General features: G+C 37.8%; 1 protein-coding gene across 1 annotated transcript in view; it reads left to right on the top strand.

The window, feature by feature from the left end:
* Positions 1-19,813, top strand: part of UNC13C (unc-13 homolog C) — a 685,158-nt gene that overhangs the window by 357,377 nt on the left and 307,968 nt on the right. The window contains 1 exon segment of the mRNA NM_001206460.1: positions 19,334-19,490. Within this exon segment, the coding sequence (NP_001193389.1) occupies positions 19,334-19,490 (157 nt within the window).

The following is a 19,813-nucleotide window of genomic DNA, read 5'->3' as shown; positions in this document are numbered from 1 at the left end:
TTTCAATATTATGTTGAATAGAAGAGGTGAGTGTGGGTATCCTTGGCCTGTTCCATATTTTAGCATGAAGGTTTTCAACTTTTCACTATTGAGTGTTATATTGGCTGTGGGTTTGTCATAAATGGCTTTTATTATGTTGAGATATGTTCCCTCTATACCCACTTTGGTAAGAGTTTTTATCATGAATGGATGCTGAATTTTGTCACTATTTTTTCTGTATCTATTGAGATGATCATGTGGGTTTTGACTTTTGCTTTTTAATGTGATATATTACATTGATGTGTACATGTTGACTCATTCTTGTGAACCTGGGATAGTCATGGTGTATGATCTTTTTTGTGTGTTGAATTTGGTTTGCTGATTTGTTTTTGTTTTGACAATTTTCATGTATATAGTCATCAGAGATATTGGCCTGGAATTTTATTTTTTGGTGGTATCTTTGGTTTTGGGATCAGCATGATGGGGGGCTTCATAGGATTCTTTGAGAGTATTCCCTTCTTTTCAACATTTTGTAAGAGGTTTCGAAGGATCAGTATAAGTTCTTTGTATACTTGGTAGAATTCTCATAAGCCATCTGCTCCTGGACTTTTGTTTGTAGAAAGTTTTTTTGTTTTTACAGATTCTGTTTTATTTTTAATGATTGGTCTGTTCAGATGATCTGTTTCTTTTGGTTCAGTTTTGGTGAGCTGTATGTTTCTTGAAAGTTGTCCATTTCTTCTAGGTTGTCAGATTTGTTTGCATATAATTGTTCATAGTATTCTCTTAGGATATTTTGTATTCTTCAGTATTGATTGAGTTTTCTTCTTTTTTGTTTCTTTCTTTATTTGGATTCTCTCTCTTGCCTTCCTGGTGAGCCTGGCCAGAGGTTTGTTAATTTTGTTTATTGTTTCTAAGAAGCAGCTCTTGGTTTTATTGATTTTTTTTCTTTTTTTTTAATTTTTAATCTCTATATTTTATTTATTTCCTCCCTGATTATTTCCTTTCTTCTGCTGACTTTAGGTTTTATTTGTTCTTCTTTTTCTAATTCTTTTAGGCGGTATGTAGGTAGGTTAGGTTGTTTATTTGAGATTTTTCTTGTTTTTTTGAGGAAGGCCTCTATTGCTATGGACTTCCATGTAAGTTCTGCTTTTGCTGCATCCTGGATTTTGCACGGTTGAATTTTCATTGTCATCTGTCTCAAGATATTTTTTAATTTCCTCTTTTATTTCCTCATTGACCCATTGGTTTTTCAGCAGCACATTGTTTCAGTTCAGTTCAGTTCAGTTCATTCGCTCGACCCCATGAATCGTAGCACACTAGGACACCAGGCCTCCATGTCCATCACCAACTCCCAGAGTTCACTCAAACTCACATCCATCAAGTCGGTGATGCCATCCAGCTATCTCATCCTCTGTCATCCCCTTCTCCTCCTGCCCCTGATCCCTCCCAGCATCAGAGTCTTTTCCAACGATCTACTCTTCTCATGAGGTGGCCAAAGTACTGGAGTTTCAGCTTTAGCATCATTCCTTCCAAAGACATCCCAGGGCTGATCTCCTTTAGGATGGACTGGTTGGATCTCCTTGCAGTCCAGGGGACTCTCAAGAGTCTTCTCCAACACCACAGTTCAAAAGCATCAATTCGCCAGCACTCAGCTTTCTTCACAGTCCAACTCTCACATCCATACATGACCACTGGAAAACCGTAGCCTTGACTAGACGGACCTTTGTTGGCAAAGTAATGTCTCTGCTTTTGAATATGCTATCTAGGTTGGTCATAACTTTCCTTCCAAGGAGTAAGCATCTTTTAATTTCATGGCTGCAGTCACCATCTGCAGTGATTTTGGAGCCCAAAAAAATAAAGTCTGATACTGTTTCCACTGTTTCTCCATCTATTTCCCATGAAGTGATGGGACCAGATGCCATGATCTTAGTTTTCTGAATGTTGAGCTTTAAGCCAACTTTTTCACTTTCCTCTTTCACTTGCATCAAGAGGCTTTTTAGTTCCTCTTCACTTTCTGCCATAAGGGTGGTGTCATCTGCGTATCTGAGGTTATTGATATTTCTCCTGGCAATCTTGATTCCAGCTTGTGCTTCTTCCAGCCCAGTGTTTCTCATGATGTACTCTGCACGTAAGTTAAATAAGCAGGGTGACAATATACACCCTTGACGTACTCCTTTTCCTATTTGTTTTAGTCTCCACATAATCTTTTTTTTTTTTTTCTCATTTCTTTTCCTATGGTTGATTTTTAGTTTCATGCTATTGTGGTCAGAGAATATTCTTGAAACAGTGTCTGTACTCTTAAATTTATTGAGGTTAGTTTTATGCCCTAGTAATGCAGTCAGTCCTAGAGAATGTTCTATGTACAGTTGGAAAGTGTATATGTTCTGTTTTATTTTGTTTTTGATGTAATGTCCTGAAAATGCCAAGTCTAACTGTTGTATCACTTAAAATTTCCATTGCCTTATTGATTTTCTGCCTAGAAGATCTGTCTATAGGTGTGAGTGGGGTGTTAAAAGTCTTCTACTATTATTGTATTTCCATCAGTTTCTCCCTTTATGTCAGTTAGTATTTGTTTTATGTATTTGAGTCCTCCTATATTAGGTGTAAATATATTGACAATGTAAAATCTTCTTATATTGATCCTTTAATCCACGATATAGTGTTCTCCTTTATCTTTTTTTATGGCCTTTGTTTTAAAGTCTATTTTGTCTAAAATGAGTGTTGCAGTGGCTGCTTTCTTGTCATTTCTATTTGCATGAAACATCTTTTTCCATCCTCTTACTTTCAGTCTATGTATGTCTTTGCCTTGACGTCCATCTCTTGTAGGTAGCATATCGTATGCTCTTGGTTATTTTCTTTTCTTTTTCCTCCAGTCTATATCTTTGTATCTTTTGATTGGAGCTGTCAGTCCATTTACATTTAAGATAATTATTGGTACATCTGTATTTATTGCCATTTCCAGTTGATTGTGTTTCTTTTCTGTTTCTTTTTCTTTTTGTGGTTTGGTGATTTCCTTTTACTTTATGCTTTTGTTCTTTTATTTTTGGTTTTTGAATCTTTTGTGTAGTTTTGATCTGTTGCCCTATTTTATAAGTATGTTAACCCCTTCCTGTAGCTTCCTTGGTGGCTCAGACAGTGAAGAATCTGCGGGAGACATGAGTTCAAACCCTTTCCTGGGCTACCAGGTGGCACTATGGTAGAGACTCCACTGCCAAATGCAGGAGACATAGGGGGCATGATCTTCCTGACCCAGGAAGGAAGGAAGTGACAACCCACTCCAGTATTCTTGCCTGAAAAATCCCATGGACAGAGGAGTCTGGTGGGCTACTGTACATGGGTTGCAAAGAGTCAAATGCAATGGAGCACAAGCATGCAGCCCCTTCCTATAACTGTTTGGTTTAGACTGATAGTCATATAGCAGGCTCACATTCTAAAAAAAAAAGAATTTACACATTCTGAAAAAAGAATCTACTTTTTCTCATTTTATTTCTCTCCTTCTACACATTTTATGATTTTGATGTTCTTTTTTACTTCTTAATGTTTATCCTTTTGCTGTTCCTTGTTTCCACAATAGTTTTCTTGTTTTTTTTTTTTTCCCTTAAATCTGAGTATTGGCTAATTTCAGTGACTCAATTTCTATTTATAAATTCCTCCATCCTATATCTTCTTGCTAATTTTCTACATAGAGAAGACTTTTCAGTATTTCTTTTAGGGTAGGTTTATTAATAGTATTTCTGCATTCTCTTAGTTTTTGCTTGTCTGAGAAATTATTTTCTCTCCTATTCTAAGTGATAATCGTGCTGGGTATAGTATTCTAGGTGGAAGATTTTTTTCCTTTCAAGACTTTGAATATATTTTGTCAATCCCTGCTTCCCTGGTGGCTCAGAGGTTAAAGCGTCTGCCTGTAATGCAAGAGACCTGGGTTCGATCCCTGGGTTGGGAAGATTCCCTGGAGAAGGAAATGGCAACCCACTCCAGTATTCTTGCCTGGAGAATCCCATGGATGGAGGAGCCTGGTGGGCTACAGTCCATGGGGTCTCAAAGAGTCGGACACGACTGAGCAACTTCGCTTTCACTTTCTAGCCTGCAGAGTTTCTGTAGAGAAATCAGCTGATAGTCTTATGGGGGTTCCCTTGTTAATTAACACTCCGTTTTTCTCTTGCTGCCTTTAGAATACTCTTTTCATCTTTAACTTTGCCATTTTTCTTATAATATAGTTTGATAAAGGGTTATTTGGGTTAATTTTGTTTGGGTTAATTTTGTTTAGGACTTTCTATGCTTTCTATACCTGGATATTTGTTTCCTTCTTTAGGTTGGGAAGTTTTCAACCTTAATTACTTCAAATACCTTTTACTTCCTTTTTCTCTTTCTTCTTCTGGAATCCCTATTATGTATAAATTGGCATGCTTTATATTAGCCCACTGATTTCTTAAATTGCTTTCATTTTACTTTTTATATGGTTTTCTGTCTTCTGCTTTGATTGACTAATTTCCATTATTCTGTCTTCCATATCACTATTCTTTCTTCTGCATTATTCATTTTGCTATTCATTACCTTTAGCTCAGTTTTTATCTTGGCAAATGAATTTTCTAATTTTTCTTGGCTCCTCCTTATAGTTTCTAGTTACTTTTTTATAGCAATCTGCATTTCTGTCAATAACCTTTCTTAATTCCTTCAGTATTTTCATTACTTGCTTTTTGAACTCTGTGTCTATTAGGTTGAAGAAGTCTGTTTCATTGTTTGCCCCTTCAGAGGAATTCTCATGGTCTTTTAACTGGAAGTGGTTCTTCTACTTCTTCATTTTGCTTATATTTCTCCTACTCTGTGAGTTTAAGGGAAACAATTATCTACTGTAGTTTTGGATGACAATTTATATGTGGAAAGATTACTGTTTTGCTTGTATGGATTTAACTGTTTTTGGCATGGGTTCTGTTTTGGTTTGGATGTTTGCTGTCTCTTCAGTGTGTGCTGGCCATTATCCCATTGATAGAGGGCGGGCAGGTTCATGGCCTGCATGTACTCCTGGGAAGGTGGAGAGAGTGGTTGGAACCCAGCACCAGTACCTGCCTCTGGAGTCTGAAATGCCAGTGGTGGCTGTGCTTGACCCTGGAGCTCATGCAGGTGGTGCCCTGCCACCTAAGAGTGCTCACCCAGAAAAGGAAGCTCCTATGTTTGTGCACCTCCGAACAATGGTGCCTTGCCTGTCTGGTGGGCTCTGGCTTCTTCTGGCATGCCACTCCCTTGGTTGTGGTACACCATACCCTAGCCCCTTCAGGCTGTCTCCACACAACCAATCCCTGTCTTCTTCTAGGGTCTGACCTCCAAGACTCAAGCCTCAGCAGCCAGCCTGCACCCATCCCAGCAGATGAGCATCTCAGGCTGGGGAGTGCAGGGCAGTGACATCTACCATCTGTGCAAGTCTCTCTCCACTATGCTCTCCATAACTAGTTCTGCTCTCTTCAAAGGCTCTGAAGTGCCCCTTCTCTCCTGGCTAGTCTTTCCACCACTGAGGGGACTTCGCAGGATGTGGAAGCTTTCCCTCTTTCAGAGGGGCACAGGTCCCATCCCAATTCCTTTCTCACTTTTTTTGAATGTATTTGTGGGAGAAGGTGAGCACCATGTCCTGCTCCTCTACCATCTTGGTCCAGTGTCCAGGAGCTATTCCTTTTGAGGCAGCCTGTTTTGCAAATGGACAGCCACAATGAAGTCTGCCCATGTCATTGTCTATAAGAACTCATCAGAGCAGCTAGTGTAACATTTGAATTCAATTAAAATATAACTATGATTTAATCTAAAGTAAATGAACTGCACTGCCAAGAGAACTATGTTTAAAAAAACACATAGAAAAATCTTTTGGAAAGAATCCCAGTAAAAAAAGGTATCAAGTTTAATTTATTCCATATATCTCTGTGAGCTGATTTCTTCATTGCTGTGTTTCTGATATTCTGAGAAGCACAATCATGTTACTACAGAGAAAAAACATAAATGTATGATAGTTTAAAGGAGAAGAATCATCCATCCTTCAACTTACCACTTTTATTTTTCTACTACCTTTTTAAGTAAACAATAAAAATATTTTTGAATGCCTTTTTGGTATCTAATGACTTGCAGGTCAGTTTGGATCTTATCATATTTAAAAGACAGTGTGACAAAGTCTCTGCTTACATTGGAAATACTCTGAAGCAGACGTTGGCAGTTTTTTTGTATGGGTGTGAAAGGCCAGAGAGTAAATATTTTCAGTTCTGTGTGTCGTACAGTATCTGTGACAGCTGCTCAATTTTGCATTCCTAGTGCAGAAACAGTGCAGATACTAAGTAAACAAAATGGCATGGCTGTGCTCCAATAAAACTCTATTTTAAAAACAAAAGCCATCAGCTGGGTTTGACTGTGGACTTTACCAATTGCTAACTTCTCATCTAAAGACCAAGAGTAAGGCAGAAATTGAAGAGGAACTAAAAAGCCTCTTGATGAAAATGAAATAAGAGAGTGAAACTTTTGGCTTAAAGCCCAACATTCAGAAAACGAAGATCATGGCATCTGGTCCCATCACTTCATGGGAAATAAATGGGGAAACAGTGGAAACAGTGTCAGACTTTATATTTTGGGGCTCCAAAATCACTGCAGATGGTGATTGCAGCCATGAAATTAAAAGACACTTACTCCTTGGAAGGAAAGTTATGACCAACCTAGATAACATATTCAAAAGCAAAGACATTACTTTGCCAACAAAGGTCCGTCTAGTCAAGGCTACAGTTTTCCAGTGGTCATGTATGGATGTGAGAGTTGGACTGTGAAGAAAGCTGAGCACCAAAGAATTGATGCTTTTGAACTGTGGTGTTGGAGAAGACTCTTGAGAGTCCCCTGGACTGCAAGGAGATCCAACCAGTCCATCCTAAAGGAGATCAGCCCTGGGATGTCTTTGGAAGGAATGATGCTAAAGCTGAAACTCCAGTACTTTGGCCACCTCATGAGAAGAGTAGATCGTTGGAAAAGACTCTGATGCTGGGAGGGATCAGGGGCAGGAGGAGAAGGGGATGACAGAGGATGAGATAGCTGGATGGCATCACCGACTTGATGGATGTGAGTTTGAGTGAACTCTGGGAGTTGGTGATGGACATGGAGGCCTGGCGTGCTGCAATTCATGGAGTCACAAAGAGTCGGACATGACTGAGCAACTGAACTGAACTGAACTGTAGGTAGATAAACATAAAGGAAAAGAATACCTGCTTTTTGTGGGAGAAATTGACAAATGAACTTTGACAGTAACAAAATGTGGCACATTATATCTACTGATGGTTACATATTTGATTTGATATTGATATTTTCATTTATTAAATGTTTCTTTTAACATTGACCAAGATGACCTTGACATTTCCCTCGGCTTAACAAAACTTTAGACAGGCTTCTTTATGCCTCTAGGCCTGGGGTGTCCCCCTCATCTTGGCTCTTACAGAATCTGAAAAGTCTAACCTCAGAGACCACTGCCTTCCCTTTCCTCAGAGCATTTATTTTAGAAAACTTACTATATTTTTTTTTCCTCTGTCCCTTTAAGATATAAAAAAAATGTAAAGCCTCTTGCCAGTTTTTCAAGCCAGGACCAACTTTTTCATGTACTTGGGAGCCATCTCTTTAAAATGTCCTCATATTACTCAGATATTAAAAAAAAAAAAAAAAAAAAGAACACATTTGAGTCAGCTCTAATGAGGTAGATGTACCTAGAGCCTATTATACACAGTGAAGTAAGTCACAAAGAGAAAGCCAAATATTGTGTATTAACTCATGCATACGAAATCATCAGTACCATCTTTCTAGATTCCATATGTTAATATAAAATGCCCTCTTATTTTTAAAAACACAAAATTAAGAAATTCAGCTTCAAGGAAAAAACATATGACCTCTCTATATAGTAAGGATACTTATACAGTTTTGAAAGGATAAAACTGCTTAATTCTCTGTACTTCCCTAGACACCACTGGCTCAGAAAAAATCAAATCACAATTTCTCTTGCTATTTAAAGCCCCTCTGTGTTTAGTCAGATCCCCAGGTAACTTCATAATCTAACTGTTTTATTAGAGATTGTTTGGTTTCTTTCAAGCATACTCCCATTTCTTTGAAGATGGATTTGGAGCACAAATAAATAAAGAGGAAGTATGTATTAAGTCAGAGAGTCTGGTTATACATTATTAAATTTTCGTCTTACATATTTCTCATCATAATAAGGAGCCTGAATCTATTTTGCTGGTAAATAACCTGAACATTAATACCGAATTTTCCATTCCTCCAAGGTACCTCCTGCTTACTGTAAATGCTCTTTCCTTTTACCACAGAACATTAGCTATGAGGGCACAGTGTATTAGACCTATTTGTTGCAAAAAAAGTCTATCTTTTGTTTTGGAGCGTTCATGAGAGGGAGGAAAGGGATTACAATTTTCCTACTGGGACAAGTGATTGATCAAGGACCTGGAGGATTTGTTCCCACATGGTAAATGCAGCCATCCATCTAACATAAAAGCAATTTTCCAATTTGTGACAGTAAGAATGAGAGTCTGTTCCCTTTTTCAAAGGAGCACGCTATTCCACATGTTTAGCATGAGGCTAGGCATAAAACCTGTTTTCATCATTTAGGGAGTTTTAGAATTTTTTTTTCATCTATTTATTCAAACATATGTTTTTAATAATGTTCTGGCAGACCAACCAACTGTTCACCCCAGAACACAATTAAGAGAATTTCATGTCAAGCATTAAGGAATAAATTGTCATCTAGAGGTGATTTTTGTCCAACAAATACATTTTAACTGAGTGTTTAATTTGAGCCTTTCATTTATTTTAAAATGAAGCCCGTGATGTCTCCCAGAATTTTAGATTCTATTAGATTATAGTCATGCCTCTATAATACCGATAAGAGAAAAGCACTAGGTTGTTTTTTTAACCTTAGTATGTTTAACAAACAACCTGTACTTTGGTGCTGGTCATCCTAATCTAATTCATATTTGGACCAGAGCTGTTGAGATACACTTTACTTTAAAGTTACTAGTCATTATAGCTGTTTGAGCTATGAGCCTGCTTTCTAAAGAGAGTGCTGCTTAATTGAATCATTGATTCCTTTAAAAAATATTTATTGAGTGCCTGTTATATGCCAAAAGTTTTATAGGCACTGAGAATATATCAGCAAGCAAGAAGTTAAGGTCCAGCTTCTCATGAAGCCACTTTTCAGAAGATGTAATTCATTTATGTGATAGACACTGTCTGAGCATCTAAGTACAAAGACTTGTACAGGACAGTGGAAATATGGAATATCACTTCATCCCCAGTGAGGAAGAAGAGGAAGAATAAATTACCTAATAATAAGACAGTATAATGAAGGCATGATTGTGAGCTGTAAGTGTGTACACATGGAGAGACCATTCCAGGCACAGATGAGGAAAGTTTTCGGATAAAGCTGAGAGGCAGGCAGCATGAGGCTGTCATCCTTACTTACTCTTCAACTTCCATCATTCCTCTAAACTGTATGCATTTCATACTTTCCTGTCCCTCCCCACCGGCCTGGTACTCAAGCTGTCCATAATTGAGCTCAAGCAATCCATACTATTTATGAAAAGCTATGATGCTTTTGGCCAAAGGAGAAGTGATCTTTAAAGGTTTGAGCTCCTCATTACTGGTAACGATGAATAAAATCATTGAAATGCATGCTAGTCCGAATTTTTTAAGAGCAAATGTGATAGGTATTATTTTATGTGCATGCTAAGTTGCTTCAGTTGTGTCTTGACTCTTTGCAACCCTATGGACTGTAGCCAACCAGGCTTCTCTATCTATGAGATTCTCCAGGCAAAAATACCGGAGTGGGTTGCCATGCCCTCCTCCAGGGAATCTTCCCAACCCAGGAATCAAACCCACATCTCTTACATCTCCTGGACTGACAGGAGGGTTCTTTACCACTAGCACCAGCTGGGAGCCCATGAATATTATTTTAGTGTATTTCAGTGTATTTCTAACATTAGGAATATAGGTAGTCTTTCCTTTCATCTTCCCTAGTAGCTCAGATGGTAAAGAATCTGCCTACAATGCAGGAGACTTGGATTCAATCCCTGGGTTGGGAAAATCCCCCGGAGAAGGAAATGGCAATCCACACCAGTATTCATCCTTGGGGAATTCCATGGCTAGGGGAGCCTGGCAGACTACAGTCCATAGGGTCACAGAGTGGGACATGACTAAGTGACTAATACACACTTCCTTTTGTCTGTCTTTTGTCTGTTCCTTTTGTCTTATATTGCTTCTCTGAAATCTCTTCTAAGACTCTAAGAACCACTGCATTTTGGTGCTTCTTTCCAATCATTCTGCTCTAATTTTCATAATTGATTTTTCAATCTTTTCTATCAAAAGCCTTTCCCACTCTTTGAAACCATAAGATGGGTGTGATTAGGGACTATGCTATGCTACTTGTCCATGCTCAGTCATGTCTGACTCTGAGACCCTATGGACTATAGCCCACCAGGCTCCTCTGTCTATGGATTTCCCAGGCAAGAATGCTGGAACGGGTTGCCATTTCCTCCTCCAGGGCATCTTTGGGACCAGGGATCAAGCCCTGGTCTCATGCATTACAGGCAGATTCTTTACTGCTGAGTCACCAAGTAAGCCTGTGATTAAGGACAATTGTTGATAAAAAGACAGGTGAGTCAGATGATTGTCTTATTTTCATCAAAACAATAGCAAGTGAGCTGAATCCAGATTTATTATTTGAAATCCCTGGTCAGGAAGATCCCCTGGAGAAGGAAACAGCAACCAACTGTTGCAAATCCAAGAGGTGCAAAAGGGTTGCACATGATTTAGCAACTAAACAACAATTTCCTAGTATTTTCTCAATAGTATTTTGAATGGTTGATAGTGTTGTAATAGTTGTGTCAACTGAAAAAATACCAGTAACTATCTCATTATAAGCATTTAAGCATCATTTTGGAGTTTGTGACTTTTAAGTTTCCCCATGGCATTGAAATTCCATTTGTTAAATTGGTTTGACACTAAACCCATTTTCTTACAAAAGCAGTGAAGTCTTTTTAGCCTTCTTAGTCCATTGTTTCTAAATCATGCCTTCCTGGGGAAATATTAAACATTTTGAGAGATTACTCGGTAGTAATTTTGACCTATATTATTTGAAGATGGGCTATTTGAGGGAGTGGTTTGCTGTAGAGATATACTGTCATTTTAAATTGCTAATTATGCCTATAATCCTGTTCCCGCTCTTCCTCCTCCCCCTGGGAATAATTTATGTAGTATTAGATGGCAGCCTTAAAGGGAAATGATTTTCAAGGCAATGGTGGTTCTTGTTTCATCACTCAGTTGTCTGACTCTTTGGGACCTCATGGCCTGCAGCACACCAGGCTTCCCTGTCCTTCACTATCTCCCTGAGTTTGCTCAAACTAATGTCCATTGAGTCAGTGATACCATCCAACCATCTCATCCTCTGTCGTCTCCTTCTCCTCCTGCCTTCAGTCATTCCCAGCATCAGGGTCTTGAGTCGGCTCTTCGAATCAGGTGGCTAAAGTATTGGAGCTTCAGCTTTAGTCCTTCCAATGAATGTTCAGGACTAATTTCCTTTAGGGTTGACTGGTTTGATTTCCTTGCTGTCCAATGGACTCTGAAGAATCTTCTCCAACACCACATTTCAAAAGCATCAACTTTGGCACTCAGTCTTCTTGATGGTTCAACTCTTACAGCCATACATGACTACTGGAAAAACCAGGGCTTTGACAAAAGGGACCTTTGTAGGCAAAGTAATACCTCTGCTTTTTAATATGCTGTCTAGGTTGGTCATAGCTTTTCTTCTAAGGAGCAAGCGTCTTTTTATTTCATGGCTACAGTCACCATCTGCAGTGATTTTGGAACCCAAGAAAATAAAGTCTATCCCTGTTTCCATTTTCCCCCATCTATTTGCCATGAAGTGATAGGACCTGATGCCATGTTCTTAGTTTTCTGAATGTCAAATTTAAAGCCAGCTTTTTCACTCTCCTCTTTCACCTTTATCAAGAGGCTCTTTAGTTACTTTTTGCTTTCAGGCATTAGGGTGATGTTATCTGCATATCTGAGATTATTGATATTTCTCCCAGAAATCTTGACTCCAGGTTGTGCTTCATCCAGCCTGGCATTTTGCATGATGTACTCTGCATGTAAGTTAAATAAGCAGGGTGACAATATACAGCCTTAACCTATTCCTCTCCAAGTTTTGAACCAATCCTTTGTTCCATATGCAGTTCTAACTGTTGCTTCCTAACCTGCATACAGATTTCTCAGGAGTGAAGTAAGGTGATATGGTATTCCCATCTTTTGGATAATTTTCCACAGTTTGTTATGATCCACACAGTCAAAGGGCTTTAGTGTAGTCAGTAAAGTAGATGTTTTTATTTCTGGAATTCCCTTCTTTTTTCTATGATCCAAGAGATGGTGGCAATTTGATCTCTGGTTCCTCTGCCTTTTCTTAATTCAAACTGTACATCTGGACATTCTCAGTTTACATACTGTTGAAGCCTAGCTTGGAGGATTTTGAGCATTACCTTGCTAACATGTGAAATGAGAACAATTGTGCAGTAGTTTGAATGTTCTTTTGCATTGCTGTCTTTGAGATTGGAATGAAAACTGACCTTTTCAAGTCCTGTGGCTATTGCTTAATTTTCCAAATTGGCTGGCATATTGAGTGCAACACTTTAACAGCATCATCATTTAGGATTTGAAATGACTCAGCTGGAATCCCATCACTTTCACTAGCCTTGTTCTTAGTAATCCTTCCTAAGGCCCATTTGACTTCACACTCAAAGATGTCTGGCTCTAGATGAGTGATCACACCATTTTGGTTATCCAGGTCATTAAGACCTTTTATGTACAGTTCTATGTATTCTTGCCACCTCTTCTTAATATCTCCTGCTTCCGTTGGGTCCATACCATTTCTGCCTTTATTGTACCCATTTTTTTTCATGAAATGCTCCCTTGATATCTCTAATTTTCTTAAAGAGATTTATAGTCTTTCCCATTCTATTGTTTTCCTCTATTTTGTTACATTGTTCACTTAAGAAGGTTTTCTTATCTCTCCTTGCTATTCTTTGGAACTCTGCATTCAGCTGGGTATATCTTTCATTTTCTCTTTTGTTTCTCTTCTTTTTCAGCTCTTTGTAAGGCCTCCTTAGACAACCATTTTGCCTTGTTTCATTTCTTCTTCTTGGGGATGTTTTGATCACCGCCTCTTATACAATGTTATGAACTTCCATCCGTAGTTCTTCAGGCACTCTATCTATAAGATCTAATCTCTTGAATCTATTTTTCACCTGCACTGTATGAGGGATTTGATTAGGTCATACTTGAATAGCCTAGTGGTTTTCCCTACTTTCTTCAATTTAATTCTGAATTTTGCAATAAGGACTTCATGATCTAAACCACCGTCAGCTCCCCATCTTGTTTTTGCTGAGTGTATAGAACTTCTCCATCTTTGTAAAGAATATAATCAGTCTGATTTCAATATTGACCATCTGGTGATGTCCATGTGTGCAGTCATCTCTTGTGTTGTTGGAAGAGGGTGTTTGCTATGACCAGTGCATTCTCTTGGCACAACTCTGTGAATCTTTGCCCTGCTTCATTTTGAAATCCAAGGCCAAACTTGCTTGTTCTTCCAGGTATCTCTTGACTTCCTACTTTTGCATTCCAGTCCCCTATGATGAAAAGGACATCTCTTTCTTTTCTTTTGGCATTAGTCCTAGAAGATCTTGTAGGTCTTCACAGAACCATTCAACCTCATCTTCTTTGGCGTTAGTGGTTGTGGCATAGACTTGGCAATGATTAGAGGCAAGAAAGTTTGCCTTGTCAGTAACCCTGCATAAAGAATGGGTACACACAAACTGAGAGGCAAATACTGCCAAATTGAAGACTATGTAGAAGTCCATTAGCTGAAAACTCTCCAAGTGCAAAGGATGCCACAGTATAACTCCCCTGTCCTCTACTTCCTGGTCATCTCAACTATCCATTTGTGCAGATGAATCAAATGTTGTTGGAAGGGAAAATAATATGTATGACTAGGCTGGATGTGTTCTCTGTATTCAGAGATTCATAGCACATTAGAGACTGTAAGAATTAGATCTTCTCATAGCCTTTTGATTTTACAGATGGATTGACTGAATCTATGAGTGAGAAAGTTACTTTTCTGAGGTCACAGCCTGAACTAGGGTTAGAATGAATCATCTCTACGCCATGGTACCTTTAACTCTTAATTGGCCACTCATTATCCCTCCCTAGCCCAACCACTTTCCTCCACATACAAAAAAAAAAAAAACCTTTTTGTTGACTATTCCTGCAAGATTTCTGAGAAAGGCAGCCATTACCCTAATGAATATCTTTACGTCTTTGAAGTTCATCTCTTTTTTCTTTTGTCCTTCAGTCATCTAAGAATTATACTTTGATGCAGACTACTACGTATATGATATTGGCTGCCTAACCACTTATCATTTAGGGTTAAAAGTGAAGGTAAAAAAGAACGTTCAGTATAGATTATTGTTTTGATCCCAAGAGCTACTGTCTTTAACTTACTGTACTCATAGTCATAGTTTCTAAAGAACTACAGGTATTTTTACCAGCTAGGTAAAATATTATATTTCTTAGAGTGACTTGGAAATTATCTTTCTGGGTTTCAGTGTCAGTGTTTCATTTTTTTAGTTAATATCAAATGCTTAAACTTTTAATCCTGGTATTCCAACTGATTAATTCCTGAGTCACTAGTTCTGAAGAACATTTTAATATAAATTCCAAAAGGTGACAACTTCTTTTTAAGTGTTATATCTTTAATTGTTAGGTATATTGAGACATGTTCAATGAAATTCTGACCAAATTTAGGAGGGTCATATTTATGACTTTGATCTATTTTCCTTTTAACAAACAACAAAAATTTTGTTGTTTGTAATTTTAACCAACTGACAAGAAAAGCACCATAGTGATGCTAATTTGATATTGAAACTGGTATAAAAATCTAATGGGATGAATACTATTGTTTAGTGAAATGTTAAATTTTCCTCTTTGCCCTTTGATTTTTCACATCTTTACCATTTTCATCCCTATATTTTCCATTGGAAGTTATGAGACATTTTATTAATATCTTTAAAACTAATTTTTGGTAATCTATATTATGTATATTGTACTGTGTGTGTGAATCCTGTTCTCCCAGTAATATATTTTATTATAAAACTGACTTCTATTTCTTAGTAATTTTATAGTATTTTTTTTGCATTTACTCAATCAGAAATTAGGTCTATGATACATTTTGAAGGAAAAGATTATTTTATGGATGATTTGTTTAACTTCATTCATAAAAACCTTATTTAATGATACTGTAAAGTATAGGTTATGTAGTTTTACATTGTATACTTGAAAAGTTTTACTGTTTTATTAAAAAAATATATAAAGAAAAGTTAACCTTAGTCAAACAAAATTTAAAAGGAGTTGTATTACTTTGTTTCTTATTGGTGCTAAAAGTTACATAAAGACTTATAAAAATCAACAATAGAGCAAAAGTTGAATTAACATTTTAAATATGTATATATTATATTTTTCCAATTAGGGCAATAAAACATGCTAATGGTAAAGTATTTTTAAAAATACAAGATATGTTTTTTAATTATAAAAACATGTAACACCACCCAGAGACAACATTTTGACCATTTTAATTAATTTCCTATCAAGTTCTTAGTTATTTTTGCTGTTTAAGTGTGTGTGCACATGTGTGTATGTTGTGATAATAACAGGCATGGATATTTGCATCCTGCTTGTTTGGCAACTTACGGGATCCTTTGACTCTAAATCCGTATTTGTAAACCACCAGTGTGTTACCAGTATTCACCTGCAGATCCTATAATGGTAAGGGATCCTTCAAAAATGTTCCCTCTGTGCTATGACTTTATTCAAATGCAATGTGCTTTTAGATTGAGCAAAGATTTTTACCTGCTCCTATTGGTGGGCTCTGTGGCAGAGCCAGATGCCTTTTCTGGATAACGTAAGCAACCTGTGAATTCTTGTCTTGCTAGAGCTGAACATCAGAGGCTGTATTTAATCTCCAGGGTATACTATTCTCCGTGTTCTTCCAGCCCTTTCTTCTAAGTAGCTTCAAATCCCATTGCCTGTCCCCTATTGTGAAGGCTGTATTGCAGTCTTGGGAGTTGTGTACTCTTTAATGGGTATAGACTGAGAAGGTGTGGGAAATAAGAGGCAGCTTCACTGCCTTGGGAAGCCATTTACCATGGAATAGGAAAGTGAATAACAGCCTTGCTGGCCAGCAGCCTAGGGCTCACATTTCTGATGTGGGGGTTGTAACAGTCTATGGTTCCTAGAAATATCCTCCCATTTCTTCCTTAGTCAGGTTAACAGTTTAAGAGTTTAGACACTAGTTAGTCACTGAATACCTCTCAGTCTATTCAACCTGCTATAAGCTTAAGCAAAATCCCTCCCAGATATAGGAGGAGCTTTGATTGCCACACGTGATTTGTAGCACTGCTATGATTTCACATCCTTTTTTTGGTTTTTGTGGCTATTTCTACAGGAGATCAGAATAGATCATGTACAGCTGGCTACCTCCCATCATACCCCACAAATCATCTCAGTTACATTTGAATCAGGAGGTAAAATATTTCTGTCAGGTCGCTAAGATGAATGCATGCCTAATGCCCAGGAAAATTTAAAATATTTCTCTCAGGGTACCAATTATAAGCAGAACACAATTCACCTTCAGAGTTGTGATCATTATGGCATTAACTGCTGTGCACTTCAACTCGGTATTCACAGATCAGTTGGATGTTGTAATAAACTGTCATACTCAAAGTAACAAAGCACACATTCTATACACTAACTCTCCTTATATACCGGTAACTCACACTGCTTTCACTTGGTTTCATTAAACACTTAGGGACCGACTCCTGTACGTTATGCTAGAGGTGAGCTGGATGAAATGACAACTGAGTGTTCTGGAAGCAACAGATACATACACAATATATAATATACAATATTAGAGAGGGAGGAGAATAAATTAAGAGGTCACCTTGGTGGTTAAGAGAGATGCTTCTGAACTTGCATTGCCTGAACTCTAATCCTTAATCACCTTACTTGCTCTGTGACCTTAAGGAGAAAAAAATCAGAAAAGGAAAATATGTTTAATTACAACAAGTACAAAGAGGGAATGAGACTTTAGAAGCACTGGCAAAAAAAAAAAAAAAATAACATTCCTAAGGCTACCTGGTTTACATGGTGTTCTTGTGCTATTCTTGGCAGAAACAACAGCATTCCACCTGGTATTCACACTTCCAGAGGTCATTATACATTTTCAGACATATCATGGCTAAACTCCAGTTCACAGTTGTTTTGTTAGGAAATTCAGATTTTAGAGAAATATTTGAGGTTTTTATATTTGGGAGATAAGAAACAGAGTGAATCTGTGATTTTTAGATTATCTCAAGGTGCAAAATATTTTGTTCCTTCTGACTATGGTATGTGAAGTGCTTAGTCATATTGCATCCTGGGCAGAAAAGTCATTTTTTGCTTCTACATCCCCTACGTTGTTTTTCTGCTTCCAATACCTACTCTTTTCAGTCCATCTTTACACTTCAGAGTCATCTTCCCAGATTCACCTGATGGTATCACTTCCTGCTGCAGAAATTTCAGCCAACTCCATAAACTCCTTAGCTAAAGATCAACAAAATCTGGTCTTGATCCATTTTTCCTTGATCATTTTCTGCTACTTTCTCACTTTCCATCCTCTTTCCTCTTGATGCAACCCCCAGTCACTCCACTAACATTGATTTTGTTACAGTCACACGATGTTTGTTTGTCAAGTCCAATAGTTATTTTAGGTTCTTAGGAAAGAGTCGGACATGGCTGAGCGACTGAACTGAACTGAAGACTCTTTCAATGCACCTATCAGCATCATCATCCTTAACCCCTCAAATCTCCTGTTCCATGGGTTCCCTAATTCCACTGGCCTAGCTTTCCTTTAACCTATCATTTTTAATTTTATCTCAGCCCTAGAATTCACTTATTTTTCTTCCTATTTAATCTCCAGGGTATACTATTCTCTGGGTTCACTACTAATCTCCCGGGTTCACTATATGTCAGTATTTCCCAGGTTCCATTTCCTGATACTGTTCTTCATTCTACTTGATTTCCCTGGATAACCTTATCCGTTCTCATGGTTTTGAAGTGATCCCCAGATTGAAATATTCAGCCCAGGTCTCCAACAACCTGGTGGACGTTCTTACATGATAGCTCTACAGGTGCCTTAAACTCAACTGAATGCATCATCCCCACCTTAATTCCCTTTCTTCTTTTTCGTTCCTAGCTCACTTGGCAGAAGCATTATTCACCTAGTCATCCAAACTAAAAACTTGGAATGTAACCACTTCTCTTTCTTCTCTCTCACTCATCAAGAACTGAGTCCTAACAGTTTTTTCTCTCAAAATTCAAGGATGCCTAAGTGGTAGACAAATTACTGAGATATGAGGGCAAAATGGGATCAAATTACATACTGAAAATTTCTTTATTCTATGGATGTTTTATCTCTTCACTTTTATCACAAGCTGTGCTTTCAATTTTTAAGTCTTTTGTTAGAGTTCAAATGAAACAGGTTTTCCTGAGAGAAGTAACAGAATTGAATACTTGATGCTTCTGATATCTGTAAATGATACTATTATTCAAGGTTTAAAAGAAATGATCTTTAAGCATAAAGCTGGCATAATTTGTCTTCACTGTTCATTTGTTTGCTTAATTAAATCCAGGATTTAGCAAAATCTCAGAAAATAAAACTGCTTGTGGAAACTACTTAATGACAAAAGCTCACAAAATGGACTCAGGTCAGATGTTAGGTTGACTTGTTTAATCATTGTGCAATGAAAGGAGGGAAAGGAGGGCTTCCTGTTTACCTTATTGATGTGAGAGGAATGCAAGTGTGGCAGAGCATTCTGGTTGCAATACAGCACTTCAGGAACTAAAATCGTTAAGGACAGAGTTGCCAGAGATGATAGACTCCTGGAGGATTGCTTTTCAACAGTGTGAGATTCCACTGGAAATGGCACTTTTTGTGTGTACACACAGCACTCTCCAGTTCAAAGAAATTATGCAAATGTCCCTGTGACAAATCACATTTTAAATAAACCACTTCACATTTGTGAATGAGAAATTTTTAAAAGGCTGGAATTGCATTCTCTTTCAGTTAGGGATTGTAAGAGTTTTCTCTCCTTTTCACAGATATAGTCGAGGAATTATTTAATTGCTGATGTTAGAGGCTATGCTGCTATGTGAATTAATTAGTTCTGTTTTTAAAGCACTTAATGTTTTTGACTTACAGGCATTTTTCCTGTCTGTCTTCTAAATACATGTGCCCCGGTGTCCCTGCTGTAATGAGCACCTTGCTGGCGAATATCAACGCTTTCTATGCTCATACAACCATTTCAACAAATGTGCAAGTTTCCGCCTCAGATCGATTTGCTGCTACCAACTTCGGAGTAAGTATTATTTTTTGAACTAAAAATTTCTCAACTTATTAGAGTTAGATTTTCAAGGAGTTTTGGATTCCACCTATCTTAGAATTTTGCTGCAGAATGTACATCTTAGGAAGAATCTCTTAGTGCATGCTCATTCACTCAGTTGTGTCCAATTCTTTGTGACCCCATGAACTGTAGCCCACCAGGCTCCTCTGTCCATGGGATTTCCCAGACAAGAATACTTGAGTGGTTTGCCATTTCCTTCTCCAGGAGATCTTGCTGACCCAGGGATCGAAGCCGAGTCTCCTGCTTTGGGAGGCGGATTCTTTACCACTGAGTCACCA

Source organism: Bos taurus, chromosome 10 (assembly GCF_002263795.3).
Source record: "Bos taurus isolate L1 Dominette 01449 registration number 42190680 breed Hereford chromosome 10, ARS-UCD2.0, whole genome shotgun sequence".
Classification (NCBI taxonomy): domain Eukaryota; kingdom Metazoa; phylum Chordata; class Mammalia; order Artiodactyla; family Bovidae; genus Bos; species Bos taurus.
This window is presented reverse-complemented; position numbering and strand designations above follow the sequence as displayed.